General features: G+C 39.0%; 1 protein-coding gene across 2 annotated transcripts in view; it reads right to left on the reverse strand.

Annotated features, from left to right (window-relative positions):
* UBE2H (ubiquitin conjugating enzyme E2 H) overlaps positions 1-20,468 on the reverse strand; it is a 98,700-nt gene extending 78,232 nt beyond the window's left edge. For both annotated transcript variants that reach the window (XM_058529860.1, XM_058529852.1), the window contains exon 1: positions 19,991-20,468. In XM_058529860.1, the coding sequence (XP_058385843.1) occupies positions 19,991-20,043 (53 nt within the window). In that variant the 5' untranslated portion in view covers positions 20,044-20,468. The remainder of the gene's footprint in view (positions 1-19,990) is intronic.
* Positions 20,469-21,274: the final 806 nt, after the last annotated feature.

A 21,274-nucleotide genomic window follows, 5' to 3' on the forward strand; every position in this document is an offset into this window, starting at 1 on the left:
AGAAGCCACAAGTAAACTTGTGAATTCCTCAAGCTTCAGCACAGTGTTAATAAATTTTAAAAAATTTTAATGAAAAGAAAATTTAAAAATTTTTAATTTTGCTACTCTTTTTCATTCATTTTTCCAAGGGCTACACAGTAAAACCTCCCAAGGCCTGCTTTACAATAGAAATGGGAATAACTCAACACTCACCATTATGTTCCCATCAATGTGATTAAATAGAAAAACAAAAAGCTTTGCATATTAAAAAAAACAAAATTTATATCACATTTTCTGTTTTATTTTAAAAGCCTGAATTCCAGCATTAGAGTCTACTCTTCTACCTTGGAATAGAGATAAGTGCTTTATGAATGGAATATTCTAACAATGGGCCCATTGTCAAGTGCCCAGAGTCAACTCAATGCCTGATAAAAATAACATTTAATGCAGCATACCCTGTAGCCCAAGAAGTAAACTGCTATCAAATGTGTTTCTTGTCTCCAAAGAAAAAGAGGCACTACCTTACTTCATCACATCTATAATACACCATTATTTTACGACACACCAACACAGAAAAAAGCTGACAAACTATGACTCACCACCAATTAAGACATCTCAATTTCAAAGATGTTAAGACAGAAAAAAAAATCTTAAAATCTATAAAATATGGTGTAAACCTGAAATTCCTTACTAACATAAAAACACTTGCCATCTTCACACAACACCAATTTCTTTCTTGGCTAAACGTGTATTTACAAGGTTTACGATATAATTTAATTCAATCTGATTCAAATATTTGATTAAAGAACCTACTATTATGCCAACATTATGCTAGGCACAAATAAAGCATGCCCTAGATTTTATAACAACGTGACTTCTCTTTCAACATACATTTGTTAAAGTAGTGGTTCTCAAACTTCTTGGTCTCAGCATTCTTCACACTTAAAGATTTATGACTCCAAAGAGCTTTTTCATGTGGTAATATCTATTGATATTTACCACTCTAGAAATGAAAAACTTTAATTCATTTCACAGTAATCTTATGCATGTTAACATATATCATTTTTATGGAAAATAACTAATTTCCAAAACAAAAAACTATTTAGCAAATCTCTTTAATGTCTGTCTTAATAGAATTGAGCTGGATTTTCATATGTGCTTCTTCATTCAATCTGCTACAATATGTTTTCAATGTTGTTAGAAAAGAGAAGTTGAATAGGCTTTTCAGATAATTCTGGACATTCTCCATTGATATTACACCAAAACTTGACAAGTGGTAGTTTCCAAAAGACTAACTGAAATTTGGAATCTGAAAGAGTATCAATGAACTTTCCATAATGTTATATTAAAATCTACTGGTCTACCTTGTATTTTGAATGGATCTTTTACCCAAGCATGATTTTCTATCATGCATCGGCCATCTGGAAAATACTAGTTCAATGACTCATACAGATATTGCAAATGTTGACACATTTCATCACACGATATTGAAAAATCATGTTTGTTAATATCACCACTGATCTCATCAGAAATGTAAGTATTAGACAACTGTCAAGCATCTGGTGGCAGACGTAAGTTTCCCAAAACTCTAATTTTCATTTTAAAGCTTGTATTCTATCATTGGCAATGTATACCATCAGTTTTTGTTTAAGTGCTGGGCTTGCTTTGTTCATTTTTGAGAAAATGTCTGGCAAACATCAAGTCTGCATAACCATAGTTCATCAGTCAGTCACACTTTCAAGTACAAATGGCATCCCATAAAAAAAGCAGCTAGTTCAGTTGGCAACTCAAAATCACGTAAGTGCTTTTTCTAGAAACCACCACCATAGGGCCGGCCCCGTGGCTTAGTGGTTAAGTACGTGCGCTCCGCTACTGGCGGCCCAGGTTCGGATCCCAGGCGCGCACTGAAGCACCGCTTCTCCCGCCATGCTGAGGCCGCATCCCACATACAGCAACTAGAAGGATGTGCAGCTATGACATACAACTATATACCGGGGCTTTGGGGAAAAAATAAAAATAAATAAAAATTTAAAAAAAAAAAAAAATTCTTTAAGAAACAACCACCATACTTTTAGTACGCAGGAAAGGTGCTTCTCATTTCATCACACAGAATATTAAAGAGACATGTACTTGAGGGTAAAATTTTATCAATTGTTTTTACTCCTTATCAAGGTCATGCTCAAGTAAACCTGCCTTTTTTTAAACCATAGGTATGTGGTGGTGAAGAATAAGACCAGCAGTAACACGATTTTGGTGTGGTAAGTCATCAACAGTTTTATCCACCATTGGTTTTTCACCATCAGTACAAATGTCAATACAGAAAAAAAAAAAAAAAAAAGGCAAAAAAAAATGAATTACGGGCTGGCCCAGTGGTGTAGTGGTTAAGTTCACGTGCTCCGCTTCGGGGGCTTCGGGTTCACAGATTCAGATCCCAGGCACCGACCTATACACCACTTGTTAAGCCATGCTGTGGCAGCGTCCCAAGTACAAGGTAGAGGAAGATTGGCACAGATGTTAGCTCAGGCAAGCAAAAAGAGGAAGATTAGCAACGGATATTCAGGCCAATCTTCCTCATCAAAAAAAAAAAAAAGAATTATAATATAACTAGGAAATAAGTTTTAACCTTATGGTCCTCCTAAAGAGTCTTGGGGATCCCCAGGGGTCTGCAGGCAACACTGTGGAACCTCTGTACTAGAGGGTTCAAATAATTAAAGAACTTACTAATACCATAAGGAGCAAAAATCTCTTCTTCCTTAACAGAGAACACAATTTGTGTGTGCAAATACACAAAGGAAAAAAACTGTACTTATGTGTATATACTGTTTAAATATATCAAGAGACCTCAAGTTTTGCATCTTTAAAGTCAGATTTTAAATATCTGGCTATTACAAAGTATTTTCCTCATGTTCTGAGTAACTAAAAACAGGCCACATACAATTTTCATAGAAGGTGTCAGCAGTTAAAATATTTTTTTTTTTCCACTTTTATTTATTTATTTCTTTTTCCCCAAGGCCCCAGTAGATAGTTGTATGTCGTAGTTGCACATCCTTCTAGCTGCTGTATGTGGGACGTGGCCTCAGCATGGCCGGAGAAGTGGTGCGTCGGTGCGCACCCGGGATCCGAACCCAGGCTGCCAGCAGCGGAGCGCGCGCACTTAACCGCTAAGCCACGGGGCCAGCCCTAAAATATTTCTTAAATAAAATCTTTTCTTTCCTCAGGGTATGGGTTAAAGAGTGAAAATAAACACAAAATAAAGACAGGTCCTCAATGAAGGCCTGAACAGACAAAGAAGTTGATAGTATCAAATCTTAAGCTAGTAAAAGCCACCTTTAGAACCACTAATTTATGAGGAGGAGCTTGAGACACTACAAAGTATCAAACAGAGTATTAGTAAGCTATATGATTTGGATAAGTGTAAGGTATTCCACCCTACAAGGGAAGTAACAGAAGTTTTAGCTGTTTCTTCCCCTAATCCACAATCTCAATTTCCTTTAATCTTAAATAAAACCAGCAATCGAATAATCTTAACAGAGAAATCACCAGAAAATGGCATTTAATAAACTAAAGAATTAGCATTTAGGACAATTTCAGAACACAAATACACATGTTACATGTGGAACAACCAACAGTGTACATGAAATGGCAAATGCCATCTGCATATAAAAGAACCGAAGTCTCCATCATCTGAGGAAGATTTGCCTCTTCCAGCATGATTTCCATATTGTTTCCATATAGGTGCCCAAGTTTAGTCTAAAACTTACCCAAGGACTTGGTGAAAAAACTCATGGTATATTATTTACCATAATTCATTTAACAGGTGTTTCCGGAACACCTGTTTCATGTGCAAAGCTAAACGTGTGCTATAAGGGACAAAAGCATAAGAAACCTTAGTCAGCTCCAGACCCATCACTAGAAGGACTTATTCTATGATCTCAGCACTTTCAACCAATCTGTGTAGCCCAGGTTTTTTTTCCGTAAAAAGTGGGCCATGACATCTCAAAGAAAGTATGCTACAATAAATGTGAAATATATTAGAATGAGAAGTAGTACATTATAGAACAAGTATCAGGGGGTAAGAAAGGTAGAATTGAGGGCCAGCCCTGGTGGCCTAGTGGGTTAAGTTCGGCACGCTCCACTTCGGCGGCCCAGGTTCAGTTCGTGGGCACAGACCCACACCACTCGTTCAGTGGCCATGCTGTGATGGCTGCTCACATACAAAAGAGGAAGGCTGGCAAGAGATGTTAGCTCAGGGCAAATCTTCCTCAGCAAAAAAAAAAAAAAAAAAAGGTAAAATTAAGGACAGAATAGGCCAGTAGTATAGAATTTAGCTACTCGCTACTAAGAGATTTTTTGAAAAAAGTACAAAGGTGAATCTGGAAAAGTTAGAAATCATTAAAAGACTATTAGCTCTGTTCACTGAAAATGGCCAACTGAGGTAAACGAATACATTCACAAGCTGTGGTACATCCCAACAATGGAATACTACTCAGCACTAAAAAGTTATCAAGCCATGAGAAGACATGGAGGAAACTTAAAGGCCTATTACTAAGTGAAAGAAGCCAATATGAAATGAAAAGGCTACATACTGTATGATTCCAACTATATGACATTCTGGAAAAGGCAAAACTATGGAGAGACAGTAAAAAGACCAGTGGTTGCAAGGGGGTGAGGGTGGGGAAGATGAATAAACAGAACACAGAAGATTTTTAGGGCAGTGAAAATACTCTGTATGATATCATAATGATGGATACATGTCATTATACACATGTCCAAACCCAAAGATACACAACACCAAGAGTGAACCCTAATGTAAACTATAGAGTTTGAGTGATAATGCTGTATCAATGTAGGTTCATCAATTGTAACAAATGCACCACTCTGGTGGCAAATGCTGATGATAAGGGAGGCGGTTGACGAGTGGGGGCAGGGGGATAGAGAAAATCTCCGTACCTTCCCCTAAATTCTGCTGTGAACCTAAAACTGCTCTAAAAAAAATAGCCTTGATTTCAAAAAAAAAAAGGCTCACAGGGCACTCAAACCTAAGAAAGAGAGCAAAGGAAAGAGGTACAAAAGAACCAGTTGAACACCTGCCCAGAGTCATCAAGCCAGTAAGATGGCCCTAAGTGCCACACTATTGACTCTCAGTACCTACATGACATCCAGATGCTGGCATTACTTAAGGCCAAAAGTCTAAAAATGCACCACCAGGTTTATTAAACTAATAAACAGCTGGTTATAAACACTTCTGACTTATATACCTCACAAAAACCCAGGTATCCCCATGAGTTGATTTATAAATTCTGAACTATCCTCAACAATCTCAAATTAAAGAATTTGCCACTCCACTTATAACTAATGAGATATTTGCCATTAACACCCAATTTCTACCTTTCTTCTTCACTCTTTTCAAGGAAGCCCCTGAAAGATAAATACTTTGGCTTAACTTTTTAACCTAGAAACCAAACGGGTTTGGCCAGATTTTAATATCTCACTTTTATTTTTCCAGCAGTCACTTACCCAATAGCCTCAAATATAAATATACTCTGCTCAAGAAAACAATGTATTGTATATACTTCACAACTTTCATCATATGAAAATCAGTTAGTGTTATTCCTAGAAAGAAAGGAGAAATGACAAAAACATCAGCCAAAATAAAAATACACCAAAAACTGTCAAAGTAAACAAGTTTTACCATTTAAAAGAGTAAGCTTCAAGCCAGCCCTGATGGCCTAGCAGTTAAAGTTCAGTGTGCTCTGCTCCGGCGGGCCAGGTTCAGTTCCCGGGTGTGGAACCACGCACTCATCTGTCAATAGCCATGCTGTGGCAGTGGCTCACAAAGAAGAACTAGAAGAATCTACAACTAGAATATACAACTATGTACTGGGGCTTTGGGGAGGAAAAAACAAAGAAACGAAGATTCACAACAGATGTCCGCTCAGGGCGAATCTTTCCCAGCAAAAAAATAAAAATAATAATTAAAAAAATAAATAAAAGAGTAAGCTTCGATTGCTTAGAAAATTCTGAGGCCAAGAAAAAGTGAAATTCTACTCACAGTCAATCTTCCCATAATAATTGAATTTCTGGTTAAAACTGCCAACCACAATTATATCAAGATTTTCATTGAAACCACAAATAAAACTGCTACAAAGAAAAAAAGATATCAAAATGGTGAAAAATACACTCCTTTAAGATAGAATAAAATGTTTCTATGAGCCAAAATAATGACCCTTTGCTAGAAATAGCAGCTGATAGAATATATTCTTCTCTCTTGAGTTAATTATATAACTAGATAATAATAATAAGAGATGCAGAATGTAAAAGCATTTTATCACTACCCCACCTCCAAGTTCTTTCTGATCTAAAACTCAAGATTATAGAATTCCTTGAGTTATGAGGCTCTTTACTAATACCCTTGGCAACTCATCCTAAGTTTATCTTCATTGTCACACATAAATGTTATTATAGATCTAAAAATAGCCAAATGGAGTGTTAAATTTGCCATGTAAATTGCTAAATAAACAAATCCACCAAATCTGTGTGCTCCTAGACCACATCCTCATATATTTACTTCCCATTTTGTTTCCAAAATAGTAGTACCAATTTACATTTCATTTAAAATCAAATGTAACTTCTGTACAAAAGCCACTAATAACTAAGATCAGTGCACTAATACATTACGGTCAAAAGTCAAAAACAATTACCCACTCCAGGAGGTAGAGTCTAATTCTTCTGGCCCCCTTGAATGTCACCACACTTAGTGACTAGCTTCCAAAGAACAGAATACAGAAGGGAAAAACAGTAACCTTATAGTGGAGAAACCTGGCAAGCACCACCTTAATCAAGTGGATCAAGGTTAACACTACCAATGACGTCATGAGGACACAGGCACCCCACACACACATCATATGTGATTAGAAAGGCACTTCACCTTTGTGGTATTCTTTCCGAAAACCCACAATGAGTTTGGTCAAATTTTAATACCTCACTATTATAACATCTAATCATGAAGGAAAATAAATCAGATAAACCAAAATTGAGGAATACTCCAAAATATGACGAGTACTCCAAAATGGTCAAGGTAATGTAAAACAAGGAAAAAGTGAGAAACGGTCACAGACTAGAGAATACTAAGGAGACATGACCACTAAATGTAATGTGGTATCCTGGATTGAACCCTGAAACAGGAAAGAACATTCATAGAAAAGCTGGTGAAATCCGAATAGAGCCTGAAGTTTAGTTTACAGTGATGTACCAATGTTGGTTTCTTAGTTTAGACAAACGTGCCACAGTAATATAAAATGATAACAGAGGGGTAACTAGAACTGAGTGAGGAGCAGGAACTCTCTGTACTATCTTTGCAACTTTTCTGTAAATCTAAAATAAAAAGTTCACCTAAAAAAAGTAAAAGATATCAAACATTAAGGCAAACACAGTAGAAAAATAAGAAGGGCTCTTACACCCCAAGTCTTGTTTTTATAAAATCATCCCAACTTTTAAAAAATTAAGCATCTAAAGTTTTTACACATGCTTAGCTGTCTTGAGACTAATAATTAAAATTACTATAAATACGAAGCAAAACTGATCCAATACAGGGACTCGGAGTTTAAATATCAATAAAAATGTTAGCAACTAAGTTTCTGTGAAAGATATATTTAAAATATCTGGAGAGTAGCAAAAGACATAAAGGTGAAACATTCAAATGCTTAAGTACTAAACTGTTTCAAACTCTGATAAGATCCTATCCTAGCTCTGGGCATATTCTCTTACTCAATTATACTCCCATTCCCTAGTTTACCCTTTAAAAACCAAAATATAATTTAGGTCATTAAATACATAAAATTTTAAAAGGAACAGTATGCTGCCATTCTATCCTGACAAAAGCTTCCGTAAGTCAAGGACTCTTATGGGGCTTATTTTATTTTTTAAATTATTGACAGGGCACATACAATTCAGACACTTCAAGAATACAAAATGCAATGCCATCTAATTTATTGTTGTAAAGAGATACCAGAACATTTATATTAAAACCTACTAAGTCATTTTAATTTTCTCTTTATGACTCTTACATTCATAAATAGGATTAACTGAGACATTAGGCTATAATGTTCTAATTCTATTTTTCACATAACAAATGTGGCTACTAAGTAGTAAAACTGATTTTATAAGTCACAGATGAAAAGCAGACTCCTTATTTCAATCTTGGCTTCTATTTTTTCTATCAATAACAAAAACAAAGTTACTGGAGTCTACCCTCCTAATCTGAAGCAGCACAGCCAGGCATTAATATTTCTTAAATTGTTACTTAAAGCCACAAATGATATTGCCTAGAAAGAACACAATTATTAATTTCAACTCAAAGAGCCCTTACATTCAGAGAGCAACCATTGCTTTGTAATACTATTATTTGCATTCCAGGTTTTCTCCAAGTAGAAAAACATGCTAAAATCTACGTAAGTGTAATACCTACAAAAATTTAACTTTAAATGATAAAATGTCATCAGAACTTCAAAGCTGACAAAACACTCTAAGAATGACAGTTAAGAAATAAAACAGCCAGAACTGACAGACTAAAATCATTACATTTTATCCAATTCATTCAAATGAGTAATAAGCCCCAATTTAAAAGCACACAAGTCATACACTAATTTCTGATTTTAGAAAAACAAAGAATTTCTAATTCTATTTCCCATTAAGCAAATAGAAAGATAAGTCCTGTATCTGTTAATTAAGATAATAATTCAATTCAAAGGCTTGAGTATACATACCAGTTCACCAATAAAAAAAAATTGAGAATAAACACAAGTAGACATGGTATTTCATTAGTTATTCTTTGAATTACAAGATGCAAAGGGACTAACATAATAATCTTGGGAATAACCTCCCATGGCGGCAGGGAACTACTCCCATTTACCTTGCCTGAGCACAGGAGGATGCTGGGTGAGAGAGACCTCTCGACTTCCAACCTTGAAGACTTAAAGAAAACACAGTCAGTTAGCAGCTTCTGAATCTCAGAAACAGTGACCAGATTGTATAAAACTAGCTTAGAAAAACAAATTCTTCAGAGGCAAGGAGAGACCAAGACCTTTAAAGTATAAGCACACAAAATTCAGGTGCCAAGTTCCATTGTGTCTGACTTCATCGAACAGAGTCAAGGCAAATCTAAGGCACAGCCTACTGTTACACTCAGAGGATACATAGCAAAACTGTAAACAGCTATACATTTTTAGCATAAGTAAATTCGAATTTGATAAATAACTGCCAAACTGCAGAAAGTGAAACAGGCCAAGTAGACTCTGATTTTCAAACTCCTAGAAAAAAGGGCCTGGCTTCACTACTACTTTTAATTAAGCCTGAATGTAAGATATTGTAAAGAATCTGGAAATACCGTCTCTCCAAAGGCTTATTTGTGTACTTTCCTGTTAGTGAATTTAACTGTCTTGCTCAATTTCTAGAAATCAATCAAAGTATAAGCTACGAACACTAATAAAAAATAGATACATAGACTGAAATATATGAAACGAAATTATAGTCTTTATGAGCCACCAATAGTGTTCCTGATATATCATGGTTTACATGTTACAAAATTCTTAGCCTAATCTCAAAGGAAAAGCCACATTAATTACTCAAAGAAAGAATCTGGTACCTAACTATTCTTACCCAAGAGCCTGTAGAAAGAAAAGATAAAAGCAAGTAAGTGTTCACAAGAGCATGAATGACTCAATAGAGGTATACTCAAATATGTCATTTGAGAATCAAAGACAGCATTTAAGAGCCACCTTTCTTTACTGCCAAGAGAACTGGGTAGCAATCTAGATAATCAAACTAAAGAACACACTCGAAGGTCTACTTCCTCTCCTTCTTCTACCCATAAAACAAAACTGACTTAAAAGAAAAATACTGTGTTGTTTTTTATTTTAAATCTCTAAGGATATAAATGAATAAAGAGGCAAAATACAGGGTTTTTTTTTTCTTTATTCATTATTAAGATGGTGGCTGTGGTGAATTGAATTAATTAGTGGGTAAAATTAACAGATGCTAATAATGTCAAATTGTGTTGCCAAGAGCAGCGATTCTGTTATCAAACATGTATTAGGTTCTACATTTTAATATACTTACTTAAATATACTTTCTTTTTTTTTAAAGATTTTATTTATTTATTTATTTATTTTCCCCCCGAAGCCCCAGTAGATTGTTGTATGTCATAGCTGCACATCCTTCTAGTTGCTGTATGTGGGACGCAGCCTCAGCATGGCTGGAGAAGCAGTGCGTTGGTGCGCGCCCAGGATCCGAACCCGGGCCGCCAGCAGCGGAACACGCACACTTAACCGCTAAGCCACGGGGCCGGCCCATTTAAATATACTTTAAAGCAACATTAAGATCAGCCACCAAGATTTCCACCTCTTGTCAGAAAATGCCACAAATATTTAAAATGCATTTCCTCCCTGTGTTCATCCATTTGAATGTAAATACAATTTGTAAAAAAAATCCAAAGTGTCCAAGATCTATATTGTGGGATTGTTTGGCTTAGAGCTCTGACCAAGTACCAATTCACAGTCGTGGGACCCTAAAGACCATATAAAAGGGACCATTTGTTAATGAAAAAAAGCAAATTCAGTTTCTTTCCTTTGGAGTGAAACAAAAAAGGTTATGTAGTTCCAAGTTTGTTGCCAAGGAGACTTACTAATTTATTTACAGATTTAGATAACTAGATTAGCAAAAGGGTACTAAACATTCAGTAGTCTATAAGACCATAAAACAATATATTCAACTGTATTACCCCTGGTGATCTCTTATGGACACTAGTCTAACTGAATAAACCTTCTATAGCCAGATGCTACAACGGAAATGTTTACCTGAATTTTTGAATTAATTAACCTTTCAGAAACTGTCTACACAATAAAGTCAACTGATTGAAAAGCAATATCCAGATAACCAAAGTTATACTGGCACCATTTGGACAAAACAACTAAATTTATTTTCACTAAGCTGAGTAGTAACCCAATTGCTTCTGATATAACACGAACCAGGCACACTCGGTATCTAATTTTCTATTTATATTATTACTTCAACTAAGATTTTATAATCCAAGAAACCCTGAGAAGTGTACATGATAAAAACATGATACATGGAAAAAGAAACATTTTGCTTAATACTAAAAAGAAAATACCGTAATTTACAACATTAATAACAATTTCACATGTAGGGAATATCTCTTTTATACATAGTGCCTCCCTAAAAGTGGTTTAAAAGTTAGAAACCAGAGAGTTGAACAAAAGACCAAGATTCCATTCCCAATCAATTAAATAATATTCTAAATCCCTAAATATGGTTCCTCCAAGTGCTACAGCCCAGGCATCTTTTGTTAGCCCAGAGATAGACCCACCAGTCATGCCTGTCTTCCTAAGAATGACAAAGTCCAGCCAAGCCCCTCCCCTTCACAAGGTTTCCTACTCCTCCCTGACTTCTGTGCAGGGCCAGGTCAAAAGATCAGTAGCAGGTATTCAAACCAACTACCTAATGCCCTAGATACGTAAAAAGCAGGGGAAGGCAAAAAGGATCCTTCATCTCTCATGTACATATAGCTGCCCTGTGGGGCTTTCCACCTGGCTCTTGAGGATTTGGGTTCTGCCAGGCATGGGCAGGTACCACCATCAGCCTGCAAACAACCAGCCACCTTTCCCAAACATCTGGTGAGGTATAGAGAAGAAATTACAACCACCACAGCACCTGCCCATAAAAATACAACAGTTCTTCTCAAATGTGATACTCTACCTAAGACTTGCTAATGGAACAACTGCATCTCAAAAGTATACACTGACTTTTCTGTGTTTTCAAAGGTTTCTACACTGCACTTGAATTACACTACGGCCATCAGAAAATAATACACTAATATACATGCTCAGAGTAACATCCTCGTGTCTGACTGCTGAACCAAAGTCCACCTACTGAATAAATTGTCATAGACTCCAACCTGAAACAGGCATAAGCCAGGTTGTCTTCTTTCTTGTTAGCCAAGCTAAAAGTTCCAGCTATCAGTAATAGGTGTTAATTTTTTAAGCAACATGCACATAAACACCTATACATAAATTCAAATGTTTGTAACTTATCAGAAAGAATGTGATCATAACTTTTACAAAGCAATGTCTAATTTTTTATTATGGTAACGTCTACTAATTAACCCATCAAATAACTCACATAGGACGCCACAAAGTAAAAAAACAAACAAAACAAAACACCCCACCATTTCATTAAAAATTAACTTTAAAAAAGATGCCAGAAAAACATACTAAGGGATACCCTAACTCTTAGAATCTGTTTCCAGCTCTGCCATTGATTTGCTGTTGGTTCCTTTTACCTGAATTTAGTCCATATGAAAATAGAAGATACTATTCAGACCTCAACAGAGTCCTGTGTAAATATCTGTAAACTACTGTAAATGTGACACAAGGTGCTAAGTAAAACTAACGTTAAAAAAAAATTCTTGTCAATATCTTACAAAAAGAAAAGGGTACCATCAACAAAAAGTGTGCTTGCTTTTACAAAAAGGTATACAGAGTCTTACCAGCAAATGCAAAAATATGTTATTTGTGACCATAATTCCTGAACTACAATTTCAAAGGGCCAAAAATAAAAATATTTCACAATGAACATTTAATTCACTAATTTTGAAAGTGGGAACGGGAACAGCAGCTACAAAACAAGCTTTGACAGAGTTAGGTTAGAAACCAGTGCTTCAGGATTATGCTATGTAATGGGATTCCTTTAAAATACACAACTGAAACAACAGTTTAAGGTCACAATCTAATTGCACAGGAAATACAGATCATCATCACTAAAAGTTAAATTCGAGCTACCTGTTAGAAAGTTAAACATATACCTACCACACGATCCAGCTACTCCACTCCTGTATATTTACTCAAGAGAAAAGCAAGTGCATGTCCATACAAATGTTCACAGCAGTTTTATTTGTAACAGCCCCAAACTGGAAATAACCAAATATCCATATAGAAGTGTTGCATAAACACACTGTGGTATACCCATACAATGAAATACTACTCAGCAATAAAAAGGAAAGAACTACATGGTAACTACATGCGTGAATCTCAAAATACGATGAAAGAATCTACACAAAAAGAGTACATACTGTATGATTCCATTTATATAAAATTCTAGAAAATGCAAAATAATCTATAGTGACAGAAATCAGGTCGATAGTTGGGGGAGAGGGAAGAAAAGACTACCTAAGGGCACAAGAAACTTTTGGGGAAGATGAGTATGTTTACTATCTTCATTGCGGCAACAGGCTTCGTGGGTGATACTGATGTCAAACATCAGATTTATCACTTTAAATATGTACAGTTATTTTATATCATTTATACCTCAATAAAAAACAAAAATAAAAAAAATTCAAGATACCAAAACGAATTCGAGAGCTCTTACCAGTCAGATCTATCTGCTCATAAATGTAACATATTTAATCTACCAACTCAACATAGGCACTTTGAGTAGTACAAAAGTATCCCTAATTTGAGGATCACCATTATCACAAAAACACGAAAGTCTAAACAAAGAGATCAGAATTCATCTTCCATCACTATGCCAGGTTGACTGCTTCAGGGCTGAAACGACACCAACTAAAACACAACAGAACAAAATGAGAGCCCACTTTGTGTCAGGCCCCAAGATTTTTAACTAAATCTTGATTCAAATGTTTATCTTTTTTCATCTAGAATCGCATTTCTGGAAAACAGAAATAATCCAAAAATACAAGAAAAGCCTTAGGCACAAGGATGTTCATTTCAACCTTATTTATCACAGAAAAATGGCAAAGAATTAAATCAATGGCACAGGCACAAAATGGCATATTGCATGAGCTACCCATTACGCCTGATGTTTTTAACTGGGAAAGATAGTTGCAAAAATGTTCAGCAAAAACAAGGCACACAGGATATGATCAACAGGCTGAAAATAATATATCCTGGGGGGAATAAAAAAGTGATAAGAAAAAACACCATAGTGTTAACATTTGAGGACAAATGTCCTTAAACTGTGGTCCCTGGACCAACAGCATCAGCATCATCTGGAAACTTGTTAGAAATGCAAGTCCTGGGCCAGCCCCGTGGCTTAGCAGTGAAGTGCGCGTGCTCTGCTACTGGCAGCCTGGGTTCGGATGCCGGGCATGCACTGATGCACCGCTTCTCCGGCCATGCTGAGGTCGCATCCCACATACAGCAACTAGAAGGATGTGCAACTATGACATACAACTATCTACTGGGGCTTTGGGGGGAAAAAAGGAGGAGGATTGGCAATAGACGTTAGCGCAGAGCCGGTCTTCCTCAGCAAAAAGAGGAGGATTGGCATGGATGTTAGCTCAGGGCTGATCTTCCTCAAAAAAAAAAGAAAGAAAGAAAGAAAGAAAGAAACGCAAGTCCTGAGCCAGCCCTGAAGGCCCAGTGGTTAAGGTTCAGCGCTCACGACTTCTGCAGCCTGGGTTTGCTTCCTGGTTGAGGAACCACACCACCCATCTGCCAGCTGCCATGCTGTGGCAGGGGCTCACACAGAAGAACCAGAAGGACTTACAACTAGGATATACAACTATGCACTGGGGCTTTGGGGAAAGAAAAAAAATTAATTACTTAATTAAAAAAAAAAAAAAGGAATGCAAGTCCTCACGCTCCACACTCTAGACCTACTCAATCAGACAACTCCAGGAGTGAGACCCCGTAACCTGTTTTAATAAACCCTGCAAGTAATTAAGATCGCACTAAATTTGAGAACCACTCTTTAAAGGATAGGATTATGCGGGACTGTTTTCCTTCTTTTTGTAACATACGTTTTCCTCAATTATCTTACTACTTTTATAATTCAAGTAAGTTTTTTCATTAAAGCATTTTACTAAAAGGTACACTGTGGATCTACAGTTAGAAAGCTGTTACAGTTACACTGTAAGGACTTTTGCAGGTCTGAATTGCATGCCTAAAAATCAATGATTCTTGGAACCATCAAACCTGTTAAGACTGAACAAGATACTAAATTTAAAAATACATATATAAATTAAATGCAGGTCAAGGTGATGGAAAATTGCACAACACTAGAAAACCAAGAAATCCAGGTTTTTCTAATGCATGCACACAAACAGCATAAGGGAAGTTATGGGTCACATATGCAAAAGATTTTTTTCCCCTAAAAGCTGAATTTTTAGACTTGAGTGTAATTTACCAGAACTGCACTGCAGGAATCAGATGTTCTGAAGCTGTAAATGCTTACTCACATAGGTTCCTGCGTAACCAAAATAAGTACCAGTATGTTATATTTGTCACCAAAACCTAGGCAGAGAAGACAAATCAGAACACGGGGTATTGCCAAACTTCAACTTTTAGCTTGAAGACCATAAAACTGTTCCACCTTCCATCTCATCAAGTTACTAAAACAGAGGCCACAGGAAATAAAAGGCAAACCACAGGTTCCCAATTGACACTGCAGCTAGTTAAAAGATTACAGAATTGTCTACACTTCGAGCACAAATTAAAGAGTAACAAAGACAGAATAACTACTGACAGCAAATACTAAAGTTGAAGTCACAGACAAATGGCTACACATTTTAATGCTTGTTTTTGTTTCAATTGTTGAGCATCTATCTTTTAAATAAGAGAAATATAGATCCCCATACATCCGCATCCCATCACATAAAATTCACTTCTTAACCTTCCTATTTCTTGAAAAGTCAATTCTGAAAGTAAATACAAGTTATTCAAAAAGCAAGGTGATACATACAGTGCTGACCTGCTATAAACAAAGCCTGTACTTTAAAAAAAAATTGTTTAACTAGTTACATAAGCACAATGACCACCCACACTGAATTTTTCACTACTGAACCCCCAGCACCTAGCCCCAAGCATGTTGTTCAAACTATGGAGGCGATGAACTTGTTACAGAAAGCTTCTGAAACCCTAAAGCAGACACCCAGGATTCTGTAAGATTCACTAATGCTGTTAATGAATCTAGTATAAGACACTGTCCCTTTCTGACTATCACTCTTAAAGCTTTTGTAGGGGAAGCTTACCTTTCTACCACACTTTTGAATCCCTGCATGAGTCAGTTTAAGTACATTTAGAATGTCAGCGTATCCTGTTTTAAGTTCCAGCACTCTCTCTGAAAAAGGGAATCTCTGAAAACTCTTGGTATTATAAAATAAGTTCCAAAATCTCACACCAATAACAAATACAATGTATGCCAAGTCCCCATTATTATCAGATTCACTTTTCTGATTCAATCTTAATTTTTCTGAACATTTCTGTACTCACAAGTCAGGCTTTCCTCCCCTCTTTTACCCCCTGAAAATACTCTTGATCCTGTAACACCACTTACAAGGCCTCCCAGCCCCTTCTTTTGTATATAAACACACTCTGGTCACACACTCCATCAGCTGTTTGGTAGCTCCGCCCCTCCTCCTTTTCCGGGTAGTAACAGAGCAGCCAATGAGCTGTGAGGAGCTGTGCCTGCGGCCTTTTGCCTGCATACGCTTTTCCAAAACAAGCAGCTCCAGCCTTCAGCAGGGGCCATTGGTTCACAGATAAAAGGATCACCAGCCTGTGCAACAGGGTGAAACGAGTAACCCCCACCAACAAGGAAACCCATGTAATCTGAGCTGTTTGTTCCTCCACCGGGGAGAATTTAAACCGATATTCCTTTAGGGCAAATCACGCTATAAGGTCCCCAAAGTCCCAGTTCTCAGACAATCTAAATAATCAGCCAGGTTTGAGATGGAAACCTCAAGCGTTGCTAGGCTGGAACAGCATAGTATCACCAATCTACCTGACTTTCCAAACAAATGGCCACACTATTCACGACCATTCCATAGGATTTGGGTTAACTGCAAGTTTTTCGATTGGGACACATTCCTACAGGGCCCATAAGTCATGTATGTACATCAGCTTATAGGCTCCTAGAAAGGTTTGCACAACCCTCAGCAAAGGATCAGAAGAGAAACAATGAATGAGTCAGAGTTTCAGAACATAACTGCCCAGCAGATTATTAAGTGCATTGGTGCAAAACACTCACTCCCTGCATAACTTGGGAGTCAGCTCTCCTCCTACCAACCCGTCACAAAAGAAATATCACCGACTCCAAACAGAGACGGTGTCTCCAAAAGAACCTACCGAGGTGGTGGAAGGCAGTAGCCAATTAGTTACACATCCTCTTCTCTCCCTACCCCCACACTGCTACTTTCATACTATATAGGTTCCCTGCCAGGCTGTAAATCTTGGTGGCATAATTACGCTCAGGAGACATCCCAAAATGGGCTAAACAGGAGATTGCAATGAAACCAGCTATCGGCCTCCACACCAAAGAAACCATCAAGAGGCACCGAGGGGCAAAAAGCAAGTACATTCCTTCAGATCTTTTCTACTTCCTCTCCACCATCTTTCATTTTCAACCCCCGGCTCTTTCACAAAATTGTATTCATTTTAATAGTGGGTTGGGGAATTTTTCCTTAAATTTTTTGCTAAATATACCTTGCTCAAAAATTGTTGGCTCCATTTGGGCCTACTGATGCGAATTCAACAGAGAAAGGAGGCCACAAAATCTCTCATCCCCCATAACACACATGCACACACAAAAGGAAATATGAAAATTTTAACTTCCAAACTACATTAGACCAGAAAATAACAAACATGAAATAAAGATAACCTCTGGCTTTTAAATTCCGAGACTGTTGTGCTCCTATCTCAGAGATCTACGATTTTAAAGCGCCTCTGCTTTCTTTTGTCAGAAAGGAGGAAGGTGGGGAAAGAACAGAAGGCCAATGCATCTTTGCCTTTCTTCATTTTCTACTAAAAATAAGCTATGAAATAAGCCACTTAGGGGAAGAAAAAAAAAAAAGACACCCTGCTGTTCTTTGTCTGTTTTTCTCTCCCTCTCCAACCCCCACACCCCGACTCCTAAATGCGGTAATCATTCTAGATGCCACAACTACTAAATGAACAAAAGGCACTGTATGGAAAAGGCATCAGGTCAAGTTAGGCCTCACCCTTTACCCTCAATCTTCTAAAAATATATATGTACATAATTTGAGAACCTGACATTGATCAAAAACAGCTGGAATTCTCTCTCCCACCCCCATCCCAATTAAACATTAGGTACAAATTTGCATTAGGTGTGACAGTAACTCTCAATTCAAGATAAAAATAACTCAGATTCTGCTGCCATGTCATTTCCTAGTTTCTAAACAAAAATAAAACTCGAAACTGCTTTGTGTAAAATGTACACACAGCCATAGTTACAAGTTTTCCTGGAGCCTTATGAAAAGCCAACATTACTGGTATCATTCACACATTTACAAAACTCAATCAAAGCCACAAAGAGCTCAGAGAGTCAATTTCACTTGTGCCTAGATATATATTCGGTACAATATATATACTTTATTTCTTGCTTCTCTCTCTAATCTTCATTCCCACCTTCCCCAAATTCTAAACTTCAAAACCCTAAAACTTAGAAGTTATCTGCTATTCCTAATTTCTAAACAAGTTTTGCCAAGTAAGAAGAAAAACACCTTCTTATTCCTGAAAAGATTATGAAAAAAATTTTCTTGCCCAAGCAACTTGCCTCCCATCCCCCACTTCCAAACCAAACGCAAAAACTACTTTTTTAAAACTTCAGCGAATTCCCTGAGTATTTGACAATAATCATCCATCTCTACAGAGAGGTAAAACATCCAATCAAAAACAGTAACAAATAAAAGGAAGAAAGAAAGAATTCACCTGAAGAATCTAGCCAAACAACTTGAGTTATATAAACAAAACCCTGCAACAGGGGGAAATGGTGGGGGGATGGGGGGTAAAGGAGAAAGAGAAGCAGGAGACAGGACTTTTTTAACTGCGTTTCACACGCTACCCACCCCCCAGGGATTAGTTGTTCAGAACACCGGGCTCATTTCCTCTGTCCCCCCACCCTCTAAACTACCCCTCAAAAAAAATGTCTCAATTTGTCACAGGAACCTTCGCGAATTTCTCTGGCTAGTCATGAAATAATCAGTCTGGACTCCAACCAAAACCACTGCCTGAAGGACTCTTATCAGTTAGAGCTTTCCCACTGCTACCTCCAGAGTATATAAAGTTGGGGGTGGGGGGCAGGAAAATAAAGGGTGTCACTTGGCAAGATCAGGGCAATTATTCCCCAAGAACCCTATCCTCACAGAGGGAGTTTGCTTAAGTGCCTAGTACAGGGGCTATTTTGTCAAGGAGATCCTCTTTCTCTCCCTCCCCCCAGCTGTCATATCCTCAATATGGAAGGTGGCTTGCTAGAGGGCCTGGGGGTCCTCACCACATGCAACTATGGGTGGGACAGGCTTTGTAAGTGGAAAGAAACACAGTGGGGTTCTCCTAAGGCCCAGACAGCTGAATAGGGGTCCCTGATTTAAAACACTCAGAGCTCTTTATTACAAGAAGGGGCACTGAGCAGACTACTCTCTTCCTAATATAGAAAGGAATTAGGGATAAAGGAGGTCACTTGAGTTACCCCAGTTCAACAAGCATGTGAGTGGAGGGAACGGAGGCATCTCAAGAAAGGGAGAAAGGCTTCACCCTTGGGAATTTCTATCTCAAGTCCCTAAATCCAGAGCAAGCAAACAGGAGACAGAGAGACCCTGAAGGTGCGCTCGGTGGTGGTGAAGAAAGGTGGCTGGTCCTGCAAAAAACAAAAAAAAAAAAAAAAACGCCGTCTTGGGCGTCCAAACGTCGTAGAGGAAAGTCATGGGCACCAGGGGTGCAGGAAGAGCGAAGAACAACGCACATTTCGGGGGGCTGCAGATAAAGGGAGAGCTGAAAAGGCTCCGAGCTCCTGGGAGGTGCCAAGGAGCCGCCGCAGGCACTGGGGGGAGGGAGGAGAGGGAGGGAGCCTCGGACAGGGGCCTGGACTGCCCCAGGGCCCCTGCTTGGGTTTCAGGGGGTGCTCTGGGCATCCCCACACCGCCACCCACATACAGCCTGAATCGCCCCTCCACGAAGGATACAGCTTGACCACGTCCGTGTCCATCCGCCTCTTGCCCGGACTGGGGGATGACATGGTGTCGCCGCTGCCTCCCCGTCGCCTGCGCCGCCGCCGCCTCTCTCCCTTCCTCGGCCCGTCTGTCACGGGCCCGGGGCCCCGGCTCTGAGGAGCCCGCGGCCGCACCGGCTCCTCGGTGGAGGTGGCAACACCCCCGCGGTGCTGTCGGGTCCCGTCAGCCGCCGCCGCCGCCCCCCGCACGGGGGAACACCGGGCACTGTCCGGCCGAGTGGGGGTGGGGACCCCGCGGCGCCCGGCTCGGGCTGCCCCTCTCCGGCTGTGGGTTCCGCCGCGGCCCGGCCCTGGCGCTCCTCTGCGCTGCGCGACGCTCCCTCCTGCCTGCTCTAGCTCGCTCGCCTACTCGCCCGCTCACCCTCTCGCCGGCTCCCTAGTAGCCTCCACGACAAGCGGACGACTCCTGCTCTGTCGGCCTCTCTACCCCAGCCTCGCTCTGGGCGCCGTGACGTCACCTCTGTGACGTCATCGGTGGGGCGGGTCTAGCCGGAGAAAGAGGTGGGGCGCCGCCGCCGCGGCGTGGACTTTCCCGGAGGGTTCTGGGAGATGTAGTTCCTCTTTCTCCTGCCCTCACGGCCCTATGCCCCCTCCCCCAACTCCTCCACACACTTAATCGCTCAACTGCCAGTGTCGTTACTATCACCATAAACGATAGTAGTAAATAATGGCAACATTATTGCACTCATGTGTTTTAGGCCAATGATCCTCCTTCTCACATTCACTGTTAAAAAGGCTGTTTATTTGATTTGAGGAGGCCAAGGTGGCAATTACTCAGACAGGCACCAAAATCCGGAAATTCCCACATTGGCAGGTTCCCTGCATTCTGCTCCCTCCTTGGATGGAGAGAATGTGTTTGCAGCGACTGTAGGCTATAGCAAGGTTTCCTCAGAGCTTGCAAACCAGGGTTCATTATCTTCCATGTGTATGGCACCACTATTTCAAAGATTAGAGTTGAGGCAGCAAAGTGGCACGGCCGGAAATAATTTAGTACTGACATCTTTACTCTTTGGAGATGATTTCACAAAGTGAATGACTGATAGAAGCAGAAACACCCCAAATGTGCTGTACAAGTGTATTGTACAAGTGTACAAGTTCAAGTTGTACTTCAGTTCAACTTGAAGTTCAATATTGTACAAGTATGCAAGTCCAGGACAAAGATTGTTCTGCCCTCCAAACTCCTATACCAACCCTACATACTCTGTCATTCATTCAATAAATATTTATTGAGCACCCG

Source organism: Diceros bicornis, chromosome 3 (assembly GCF_020826845.1).
Source record: "Diceros bicornis minor isolate mBicDic1 chromosome 3, mDicBic1.mat.cur, whole genome shotgun sequence".
NCBI classification, from domain to species: domain Eukaryota; kingdom Metazoa; phylum Chordata; class Mammalia; order Perissodactyla; family Rhinocerotidae; genus Diceros; species Diceros bicornis.